Source organism: Alexandromys fortis, unplaced genomic scaffold (genome assembly GCF_014885135.2).
Source record: "Alexandromys fortis isolate MF-2015 unplaced genomic scaffold, M_Fortis_MF-2015_v1.1 scaffold_92, whole genome shotgun sequence".
NCBI classification, from domain to species: domain Eukaryota; kingdom Metazoa; phylum Chordata; class Mammalia; order Rodentia; family Cricetidae; genus Alexandromys; species Alexandromys fortis.
In genome coordinates, this window is record NW_026067972.1 from 970072 (window position 1) to 982357 (window position 12286).

General features: G+C 40.2%; 1 protein-coding gene across 1 annotated transcript; it reads left to right on the top strand.

The window, feature by feature from the left end:
* Positions 1–122: 122 nt before the first annotated feature.
* LOC126509815 (acyl-coenzyme A amino acid N-acyltransferase 2-like) lies at positions 123–11780 on the top strand. Its single transcript, XM_050155957.1, has 4 exons — positions 123–257; positions 1564–2066; positions 3446–3648; positions 7870–11780. Exons 1-4 carry the CDS (start codon positions 253–255, stop codon positions 8461–8463), a joined length of 1305 nt encoding a protein of 434 aa, XP_050011914.1. The 5' UTR covers positions 123–252; the 3' UTR covers positions 8464–11780.
* The last annotated feature ends 506 nt before the right edge of the window (positions 11781–12286 follow it).

A 12286-nucleotide genomic window follows, 5' to 3' on the forward strand; every position in this document is an offset into this window, starting at 1 on the left:
AAGGTCTGGGTCATTTTTGGAAAGAGGACAATTTCATACTTTTCCAATTAAACCTGCAAGAACTAATCATTATGGAATAATCATTAAACTGCATGAATATGTCACTCTGATTGGTTTAATAAAGAAGTTGCTTGGCAAATAGCTGAACAGAATAAAGTTGGGCAGGAGAGCCAGACTAGGAGAATGCTGGCAGGAAGAAGGGCAGACTGAGGAGTTGCCATCGTGACGCTCAGGAAGCACGACGTGTAGAAAATGAGGTAACAAGCCATGAGCCCTGTGGCAGAGAGTAGATAAGAAATGCGGGTTAGCCGGGTGGTGGTGGCGCACGCCTTTAATCCTAGCACTCGGGAGGTAGAGGCAGGTGAATCTCTGTGAGTTCGAGACTAGCCTGGTCTACGAGAGCTAGTTCCAGGACAGGCTCCAAAACTACAGAGAAACCCTGTCTCGAAAAACCAAAAAAAAAAAAAAAAAAAAAAAAAAAAAAAAAAAAAAAAAAAAAGAAACGCGGGTTAATTTAAATTTAAGAGTTAGCTAGTAACAAGCCTGGGTTATTAGCCGAGCATTTATAGTCAATATTAAGACACTGAGTGATTACTTGGGAACTGGCAATTGTGGGAAAGAAACGTTCACCTAGCAGGGACAGATCTCTGAAGAGACCTCTTCCTCTTTTTCCTTTAGTCTTGCCAAGATGTTTTTAATTTTATTTTATTGGAAAGTGTAACTTCCCAGGCAGCAAGATGACTCAGTAGGTTAAGAGTGCTTGCCTTCAAGTCTGATAATCTGAGTATGGTCCCTGAGATGGAAGGAGAAAACTGGCTCCCATGGTTTGTCCTCTGACCACATATGCACCCAGGCATGCACGTGCAAGCACACACACACACACACACACACACACACACACACACACACACAGAGTAAATAAGTGTGATTTTAAAAGTCTAATTTTCTATCTTGCTATATTCAGTCTCCTTTCAAAGACGCTCTTCCTCCTTCTGACTCCAATTCTGTGTTCATTTAAAATTCTTTTACCAGGAAAACCAGGGACCTTTAAAGGGGACTCGGTGGCCCTAGTTACATCACCACTGTGATAGATTACTTATTATTTGATTAATTTAGACTGGAATGGGCTGGAGAGATGTACTGTTTTGGAGCTGTATCCCATGTGCCACCTCCCTTAACACCTCACAAACACGCCACGGTAGGAACACTTTCACAGTATTAATGTCCAGTGTTTTCCAAACCACAAAACTACAGTGTTGTAATAGCCAAGATATGAATCTCAGGGGTCATATCTCGTTTGAATCACTGTTTTGCTCCCCATTACTTACCAGATTTCACCAGGCCATTTAGCTCAATCCACCAATGTAACATACAACCAGTGTTTCCTCTCTGTTCCTCTCCTCCCCTTTCTTCCTCTCCTCCCCTCTTTTCCTCTCCCCTTTCCTCCCAGTTCTACACATTTTATACTAAAGTTCTTCGAAGTTTTATTTGATCAGACTCAGACAGCCTTGCGTCGGTCTTTCCTTGGTCTTTAAGTCTCCAACCCAGTTTCGTCTCTCACAGCAGTGACAAAGCACCGCGTGGTCCACTCACCAGCTTGCCAATGATCCAGCTCATCGTCACTCCCTCAAATGCGCTTGCAGATGAGCCCGTGTCCATCCTAGCAACTGGTCTGCCTCCACTGCAGTTAGTGACCATCAAGGCAACACTGAAGGATGAGAAGGGGAATCTGTTCCAATCCAGAGCCTTCTACAGGGCCAATGAGGCTGGCGAGGTGGACCTGGAGCGGGCAGCGGCCTTGGGGGGTGACTATGTAGGAGTTCATCCAATGGGCCTCTTTTGGTCTCTGAAGCCCAAACGGCCTTTCCAGCGACTGATGAAGAAAGAGGTGATGAACAGCCCATTTTGTATCACTCTGGACCTGTATGACTCTGTTGCCTTGGAAGATTCAGCCACAATTAGACCCAAGGCCAGTCAGATAGTGCAGCGCTGGTTTGTAGGCACTGGGGTTCAGCGGAAGGAGATCCGAGAAGGTCGCATACGCGGAGCCCTTTTTCTCCCTCCAGGTAAGAATAATCTTCATTGTTATAGAAGATATATTTTTTTTCTACTTGTGACCTCTTTTTTTGCTGTAGTGAATTTCATTTTATTTTTTTATTTTACATACCAATCCCAGTTCCCCCTCGCTCCCCTCCTCCCACTCCCTTCACCTTTCCCCCATATTACTCACCATGCTCTCAGGAGGCAGCAAAGTCTGTCAGATCACACTGAGGCAGAAACAGGCCCCCCTCCCCGCCCCCCTGCATCTAGGCTGAGCAAGGTATCCTTCCATAGGGAATGGGCTCCAAAAATCCTTACTGTAGTAATTTTAGCATGACCCTGGGTATATAAATATATGAAATAGGTGTAGAAAACAGACAGTTACCAATAATAAAGCATAGAAAATGATTTTGAAAACAGTTCTTTGGTGTACACATGATTTTATCATCTATTAAACAAGAAAGCAAATTTGCGCATTGATGGGATGAATGGGCTTACCTAGAATTAAACTTTGGTTGAATATATGAGAATATAGAGCATGGTTAGATTATCTTCATTGTTTTCCAGGACTACCTAATATTTTTGTTTTCATAGTTGTCAATGCTAAGAAATCTGCTTCACATAAATATGCAGAATGGCATAGGTATGGTATGCTTAATGCATTTAAAAACTTGTCATAATTTATCCTCATTCTAAATCAAAGTTCATTTAATAAGTTTTTATGAAACTCAAGATAGTAAGTCAAAGAGCAATTTTCAAAATTAGACATTCCAACAATATACAATCGGAATATTGTAATTTGACACAAGCTGAAGAATGGCAAGAGGGACACATTAAAAGTCCTTGTTTTCTGTCACTAAGCCACTAGGCATCTATATGAACAAAACCCTGCGTGTGTCGTAAAAACACCGTGGTTCCTAACACACAGCAAATCAACTTGACTCTGAGTCCCGACGTTTGAGGCCGCAGCTATCTGGGATCAGTGCTATTCCAGCACACGTAGAGAGGTGTGCCTGCTGTTCCTTCAGAACCAGGGAAAAGTGAAGTCTGGCAGGCATCAGCAGAAATGCCTTGGGACCACTTCTCATTTTTTATTTTGAGTTAAATTTTGGCCACTGAATGTTCAAATCATTTCCTATTGTCAAATTTCTCCCACACTCACTTATATGGATCCATACGGATCTGCAACCCCAGTTTCAGAAGCTGCACTAGAAATAACAATTCAGATGAATTAAACATGCACTCTCATGTGGATGTGTGTGTGTGTGTGTGTGTGTGCATGTATCAGCTTGTATGAGAGTGTGTACCAGCACCAATGTGTGCCTGTATGCAGCTCATGTCTTTGTTTTCCCTGCCGTACTTAACTCTCTTTTGATCCCATTTTCTTGTTCCTTTTTTCTCCCAGGAGAAGGTCCTTTCCCAGGAATTATTGACTTGTTCGGGATTATTGGAGGTCTAATTGAATTCCGCGCCAGTCTTTTGGCTTCCCGTGGCTTTGCAGTGCTGGCTTTAGCGTACTTTGCCTATGAAGGCCTGCCTGACAAACTGCTGGAGACCGACTTGGAGTATTTTGAAGAAGCTGCTGATTTCCTACTAGCTCATCCCAAGGTAGTTAAAATACTTTTTGATTCATCTCATAAAATCATAGGATTAGACAAACCCACAAGTGTCTGGTCTAATCAGTACAGCCTTGGGCAGCGCACAGATTACATTTTAAGAATGATAGGAGAGTCGGGCTGATTAGTAATTCCTGTTTACTGGCACACAGAAGACAATAGATACACAGAGCCCATATTGTGATTCTCTTCAGTGGAAAAAGCCAAGACGTGTTACATTTAAAGCTCTTGTAATACGTTCGTAAGTGGCTCTTCAGTGTTCTATCTGCCACCGATGCTGAACCCTGAAGTTGACGTTTTCACACATCAGTGATGGTCTCTACGTGATATGATGCTGGCAGGGGTTACACGAAAGGATCTGAGACTCAGACTAATGCAGGAGTTCAGTACGGGAGTTGAAGCCCAAGAAGAGAACAACGTAATTAAGCAGCAGAACTGACTTGGTGCAATAACCCGATTTCCTGACCCAGCTCTTCAGTTATTTTAAGAGCTGGGAGTGGGTGGACAAAAGTAACTAACCAATGACAGGAGCTAGGCTCAGGAGAGAAATTTGGAAAGGAGGGGGTCCTTTTAGAAGACATGGTTAAATATCTCTGCAGCAATGAAATGGGGGCCATGGTCCAGTGGCCTCAGCATCACCCGAGAGCTGATAGAAAGGCAAAATTCCATTCCCTAATTAATAGTCAGCATTTTGTGTTTCTTATACACATTCAAATTTGAAGACAGACGAGTACACCTCATAACCTACCTTTTCTTAGGAAATAAATACCAATGGAATTGTGACTTAGTTCACTTGGAAAGGTGCCAAAGTATTGATATTTGTGCTAGTGACTGAAGAGACACAGAAATGTCTCTTCATTTGGTATGGACCATATGGTATCCACAGAATTGAGATTTGAGATACTACCTAATTTAATATTATCTATCATTTTGTAGATAAACAATGTTCACTCAAATATTAGATACATCTGTCCAAGCGAATAAAGGTAAAATAATAAAGGCACAGCTCTTACCCTTGCGTTTGTTCAGTGACTATTAATCACTACACTCACTAGTAATATTGGATATGCACCATCCCATCTAACATTCCATAGACGCTTCATAGCCTATATACCAAGGTTGAGCATTCTTAACTTAAGAATCAAATATGAAATTTAAAACATTTGAACATCAACACAAACCTCAAAAAGTTATTTTGGACTACTGTGTGGATTTTAGATTTCAACAGTGAAGCTTATCTGCCAATAGAGTCTGTGCAAATATTTCAAAGTCTGAAAACTCCAGACCTGAAACACTATGGCTCCATACTTTTCAGATTAGGACATCTCAACATCTGTAACAGCAGTGCTGCTCTTTCCTCTTCTTCTTCTTCTTCTTCTTCTTCTTCTTCTTCTTCTTCTTCTTCTTCTTCTTCTTCTTCTTCTTCTTCTTCTTCTTCTTTCTTGTTTCTCTTCCTCCTCCTCCTCCTCCTCCTCCTCCTCCTCCTCCTCCTCCTCCTCCTCCTCCTCCTCCTCCTCCTCCTCCTTCTTCTCTTGGAGTTTTTGTTCTAGAATTTTCAGGTATCCTGTTGAATCACTAGTGTGAGAGTTCTCCAGTTCTTTATGTAGGCACTTAGTGTTATGAACCTCCTTTTACCACTGCTTTCAAAGTGTTCCATAAGTTTGAGTATGTTATGCATTCATTTTAGTTGAATTTTAGGAATTCTTTAATTTCTTTCCTTATTTCTTCCTTGACCCAGGGATAATTCATTTGAGTATTGTTCAATTTCCACGAGTTTGTGGACTTTCTGCAATTAGTGTTGTTGTTGAATTCTAACTTTAAGCCATGGTGATCCAATAAAATACAGGGGGTTATTCCAATTTTTTTTTTGTATCTGTTGGTATTTGCTTTGTTACTGAGCATGTGGTCAATTTTAGAGAAGGTTCCATGAGTTGCTGAGAAGAAGGCATATTCTTTTGTTGTTGGGGGGGATGTTCTATAGATGTCTGTTAAACCCATTTGAGTTATAACTTCTGTTAGTTCCTTTATTTCCAGTGGTGAGAGAGAGTTATTGAGGTCTCTCAATACTAGTGTGTGGGGTTTAATGTGTGATTTAAGCTTTAGTAATGCTTCTTTTACAAATGTGGGTGACATTATATTCACGGCATAAATATTAAGAACTGAGACTACATCTTGATGGAGTTTTCCCTGTGATGTTTATAAGTTGTCCTTCTTTATCTCTTTTGATTAATTTTATTTTGAAGTATATTTTGTTGTATATTAGGATAGTTATACCAGCTTGTTTCTTAGGTCCATTTGATTATAAAATTTTTTCCCAACCCTTTACTCTGAGGTAATATCTGACTTTGAAGTTGAGGTGTGTTTCTTTCATGCAGCAGAAGGATGGATCTTGTTTTTGTATCCATTCTGTCAGCCTTTTTTTCTATAGATGAATTGAGACCGTTGATATTAAGAGATATTAATGGGCAGTGATTGTTAGTTTCTGTTATTCTGAGTTTTATTGTTGTTATTGGTATTGTGCATGTGTTTCCCTTCTTTGGGTTTTGCTCCTGTAGGATTATCTATTGCTTGTGTTTTTAAAGTTGTAGCTAACTTCCTTGGGTTGGAGGTTTTTTTTCTAGCACTTTCTGTAAGGCTAAATTTGTGGATAGATATTGTTTAAATCTGGTTTTGTCATAGAATATCTTGTTTTCTCTGTCTCTTCTGATTGAAAGTTTTTCTGGATATAGATATAGTAGTCTGGGCTGGCATCTGTGGTCTTTTAGTGTCTGCAGAACATCTATCTAGGACCTTCTGGCTTTCAGAGTTTCTATTGAGAAGTCAGACACAATTCTGATATGTCTGCCTTTATATGTTAATTGATTTTTTTCCTTTGCAGCTGTCAATATTCTTTCTTTATTCTGTATGTTTTGTGTTTTGATTATTATGTGGTGAGGAGACTTTTTTGGTCCAGTGTATTTTCTGTAAGCTTCTTGGACTTCCATAGGTGTGTCCTTCTTTAGGTTGAGAAAATTTTCTTCTATGATTTTGTTGAATATATTTTCTGTGTCTTTGAGCTGGACTTCTTATTCTTCTATCCCTGTTATTCTTAAGTTTGGTCTTTTTATGGTGTCCCAGTTTTCTTGGATATTTTGTGTTAAGAATTTGTTGGATTTAACATTTTCTTTGACAGGTGAATATATTTCCTCTACACCTAAAATATTTCTTCAACACCTAAAATTCTCTCTTCCATCTCTTGTATTCTGTTGGGTATACTTGCATCTGTAGTTCCTGATTGTTTACCCAGATTTTACATTTCCAGAATTCTCACACCTTGTGTGGTTTTTTTTTTTTTCAATTGCCTCTATTTCAGTTTTCAAGTCTTAAACCATTTTCTTTGTTGTTTTTTTTTTCTTTGCTTCCTTTGCAGGATTTCTTGATTTCTTCTAATTTTTTGCTTTTCTTTTCCTCCACTTCTTTAAGGGAATTTTTCATTTCCTTTTAAAGAGCCTCTATCATCTTCATAAAATTATTTTTAAGGTCACTTTCTTCTGCTTCACCTTTGTTGGGATATTTGGGTCTTGCTACTGTAGAACCACTAGTTCCTGTTGGCGCAATATTGCTCTTTATGTTATTGAATGTCTTCTATCCATTTCCCCCTTCAGTGGGTGCAGGTGGGCTTCTGAATGTCACTGATGTAACTCTGGGACTCCTTCAGGTGTAGGTGGGGTCAAGGCTCTGGTGGTCACAGATATCATGGGAGTGGTTGGGGTGTGGGGAGGCTGCTTCCAGGTCTTTGAGGCTTCAGTGGGTAGGGGTGGGGCACTGGGGCTAGGGCCTAGAGAGCAAGGGACCCAGACTCTTACTTTTCCAGGTGTGAAAATGTTTATTTATCTTATGTCAAAGTCTCCCCATGTAGCCTAGGCAGGATTGGAACTCAAAAATCTCTTATTTCAGTTTCCCTGTTATTGAGATTATAGGACTGTGCCACAACCCCCTATCTCTAGAACTCTGATGAGGTTTTATTTTGATTATTCCAAGGTAAGTGATACAATTGCTTCCACAAAATGATAAGCTCTGAATAGATGTTATTATAGGTAGTAGTCTCTGGATCTCACTAGTTAAAAAACCCAAGTGCCAGAATTTTATTGTTTTGACTGGCCGGCCTTCCTTCAGGAGAGCTTCTTTCGAGAGGACAACATGTAACCTGATTTCTTTTTGCTTTGTGTTCAAGATCCAACAACCAGGAATTGGTGTGATCTCCGTGTGCAAAGGTGCAGAGATCGGGCTGGCCATGGCCTGCTATCTGAAACAGGTGGTTGCCACTGTCTGTATCAATGGGCCCAATGCCATCTTACACATTCCCCTAAGGTATCGGGATCTTGTTATGCCACCCAGCCAATGGGTTCTGGAGCACATCCAAATTCATGCTTCAGGGGCTATGCAATTACGTTCCTTTATAGATTACTCCATAAATAGGTTGAACCCACAGAGTATACTTCCTGTGGAAAAAGCCCGAGGGTGGATCCTCTTCATTGTAGGAGAGAATGACGAATGTTTGGATAGCAAGGCATATGCACAAGGGGCTATGGACCAGCTGCAGAGCCATGGGAGAAGCAATGGAAGAATGCTGGCATACCCTGGAGCAGGTCACCTCATAGAGCCACCCTATTCTCCCTGTTGCTTTGCATCCTGGACCCTTGAGTCGGCTAACCCATTTCTTTGGGGAGGAGATACCATTGCTCATGCAGCAGCCCAGGAACACTCATGGAGGGAGATCCAGAAGTTCTTCAGGCAACACCTTTCTCCATCTGGAAGCAAACTCTAAGCAAAGGGTGTGACCATGCCCAGGTAGGGGTCAGGAAGTGAGTCGGAGAAGAGGGTGGAATTTGTGTGAGGATAATAGCATCAGTTAGGGATTGGAGGGTAGGGATGGGGAACAGTATTCCTTACATCACATTTATTCCCATTCAACTGGAAGAAAATGAGAGAAAAGACCAGGACACGTGTGCATCTGAGGTGTTTCTGATAGGTTTGCATGTCGTTTGAAATTTTATAGATTAAATTGGAATATATTGGTATTCAGAAATTATGATATTTTTGCAAGCTGATAAACACTGTTCATATATATCCAGTTAAGAATTCATTTGATCTAGGCATTTCCAATCCAAAATGAAGTCTCTAAAACTGCCAACTTCTTTCTACTACATTCTAACTTAAGCTGTTTTAAGTTGGATTTCTGTTGCTTGTAATGAACATTCTAGCATGTCAAGCATAATGCTTGCTGTAGATATCAAGTAGATAGCTTTTTTTTAAAAAAAAAGTAGGATGCTTCTCTTTATTCTAGGTATATATTACTACTTTAAATTAAGAATACAATTAAATTTAATCAAGAGCCATTGCAAAACTTATTGAAGCTGAGTGAGTTAACGCAAACAAGGCCTTTCGAGCAGTGTGCTATGGGATCTTCTTGTGCACTGCATAGATTTGTCACTCAAGTTGGTTTAATAACATTTTGATTGTCCTGCAGACAGGCAGGAAGTATAGGCAGGGCAAGCAACTTAAGGATGATGGGAAGGAGTAGGGTGGAGTCAGGAGTCGCCTGCCAGGTACAAAGGAAGCAGGAGATGAGTGTGTCATGCTAATAAAGGTACCACTAAGTGGAAGAGCATAAAGAAGAATATGGGGGGGGGTAACTTAAAATGAAGGAGTTAGCTAGTAATAAGCCTGAGCTATCAACCGAGCATTTATAAGTAATGTCTCCAAGTCAATTATTCGGGAAGCTGTCACCAGGTATTTCGGAACAGGTGGGGCGGGAGAGAAACGTCTGATTACAACAGCGTCTGGCAGATAGCTCTCAGCTATCAGTGTCAGCTCTTCTGGTTCTCATAGTGAGTTTTTCTATAGTTTCATGATGCTTTCCTCTTCCGTTCTCCTGGTCTGGTGAGTCTCGTTCATCAGTCACTACTTCTGTATGTTCATTTAGTTTGAATAGATAAAATTCTTGCCTTGATTAACAAGGATGCTCAGGTTTCTTTTGGAGCCAATGCCACTATTTATATTTCTACAGAATTTCATTTATTCTCTAGAACATTCTTTCTTCATATTTCATTTTTACATAGGCTACTATTTATCTGTTTTCTTTTTCCTCCCAGTCAGACTTACATAGACATTTCCCTATCTTACTTATCTTTTCAAATGGTGACTCTGATTCACTTATTGGTCAAATCTTTTAAAATGTATTTGTTAGTTTATTATGTTTTAAGTTAAATTAGTTCATGTTCCTATCTTCCTTCCTTCCTTCCTTCCTTCCTTCCTTCCTTCCTTCCTCTCTCTCTCTCTCTCTCTCTCTCTCTCTCTCTCTCTCTATCTTTCTTTCTTTCTTTCTTTCTTTCTTCCTCGTTGTTGTTTGTTGCTTCTGATATGTGTTGTTCTCTTTATTTTTATTTCTACTTTCTGTTCCTTTGTGACACAAAGGCAGTTTTACCAAAGTACAAAAGGCCACAGTGTGGAAGGGGCAGGAGAGGAGGAATGTCACTTTGCCATGGAAGGATTAAATAGGCCCTACCCAGACCCACCACTCACATTGGTCAGTAAAAAGGGACAGTTTGACAGGATGGACTTCATGGAAGAAGTCATGGGCATTGATGGTACTGCTATCATGGTCTTTACATGGTCTTTACAGTATGTTGAACTCTAGCCTAATCAAGCCTTTGATCATTTGCCAGCATTGCGGCAGGAGAGCAAGTTAATCATCACCATGAGTAAGCAAGTCCAAACTGCAAGTTATTATGTGGGTCGACTGTTCTAGAACTTCAGCAATTAATTTCATGGGTACCACTAAGTTAGGCTAGGAAAAGTAAGTCCAGGACTATAGAAGACTTTAAAAAATGCTCCAAAAGGCCTTTACCTAAGCAGAGTGACTGCAAAAAGAAATCGGGGGGCGGGGAGGGGGGATATAAGTTAAACATTTGTTTAACAGCTAACAGTGACATTAGTGCGATGTTTTGTTGTATATGTTTACATCATGGCCTGCCACTTTAAGTCTCTGTTCACGCAAAGAGACCAAGTCCCAGCCTGGAAAAATTAGGCCCCTACTCACTGAAGCCTTCACACTCCTTGCCTCTATCCTCCCGACCTCTGTAACAGATAGTTAAAAAAGACTATGTGGCCTCAGGCCTGCCCACTGCTCCTCTCTCTCCCTGCTCCTACACCCCCCCCCTCTGTAACAGACAATTAAGAAGACTGAAGCCTCACAGTCCCTCACCCCCAAAACTGCAGGAGAGGTATATGGCTCTACTGGGTACTAAGCATATAGGCTATGATGAAATGTTACATGAATTAAATCACATGGAATTAAAGTTCCCACCTGTCCCTCACAACTTAGGAAAACCGGGGTGGCTCTTTGTTTGGGGGATTTATATGGAACCTTGCCCATCGATAACAAGGTACCTCTCTGTTAGCATGAGCTGGCCCTCTCTAGTAAAGTGCCTCTTCAGGTTTGAACTAAAAAGCAAGCCTCCCTTGTCCTCTCTGCTAGTGTAGTTCATTTCTGAAGGGTAATTTTATTTCTGCTCTCTTTGTAAACCTGCCACTCCTTGAGTTCCAATAATATGTATTTATTCAGGAATTATCACACCAGGCTAATTTAAATATCACCTCACATACTGATGATGCTTTTGTACTGAATCTGTTCTCTTTGTGATTTTGATATACAAGAATGTTATTATTAACTATGGTCATTATGTTGTTGAAAATATCTCTTTTTTGTCTAATTCATATATTTAAGTCATTATTTTTCATTACTCCATAGAATAACTTGAATATGACCCATGTCTTCCTAGAGTAATTTGAATATAAATTAATATTAAATGATATCAAGAAATGACACTAAGAAATTGTTATGACATTGTTTTACGTGATGATGGTTATTATGGTTACATAAAAATTTAGAGACTTATATTGAAGTAATCAGCAGTGGCCAGTTTTGGTATGTGGGTATTATTATAGGAGTCAGAAATATTGAAAAAAATCAAAATTACTGCAAAAGACTTTGGATGGTGTCTTGAATAAGCTCTGTTATAATATTCTATTTGCCTTTATGTATGCCTGCACATTTTTCATAATAAAGAGCTGAAAATTGTATCTTGCATTTGTTTTTCTGCCTCCAAAGCAAAGTTATATTCTCCATGACACTCCTTCATTTACAGATCATTACTGTACTTTAAGAGTAAATAGTTATTTAACCATAGCTGTGACACTTATCCACTGCTACAGCCTTAAAAAAAATCTGGACCTTTGCACATCTTAAAATGTTTATATTTTGATCTCTTTAATAGCAGCTTTTATAGGTTTCGAATTTGATGCTAGCAACTACCCCCCCCCCCGCCCCAGTGAATTAGTCTGTTTTAGCACTTTATTTACCATGGGGAGCTCTGGAGGAAATGTGCTCCCCCCTCATCTTTCTGCCATGGTTTTAGTCAGCTTCCTGGGAAGGCTGTACATGTAGCATGCTATAGATGTCAACATATCAAACCTTGAGGTGAGGAAGCCATGTTGAGCACTGAGGAGCCATCTTGCGAGGGTAATGCTTATTCTCTTGGCGTTTCTCCACAGTGAGGAGCACGTGTGGCGTTTCTCAGCTTCCAGGG

Coding starts and splice junctions, on each gene's coding strand:
- LOC126509815 (XM_050155957.1), top strand. Junction 2,067..3,445: donor AGCCCTTTTTCTCCCTCCAG/GTAAGAATAATC, acceptor TTTTTCTCCCAG/GAGAAGGTCCTTTCCCAGGA. Junction 3,649..7,869: donor TCCTACTAGCTCATCCCAAG/GTAGTTAAAATA, acceptor TTTGTGTTCAAG/ATCCAACAACCAGGAATTGG.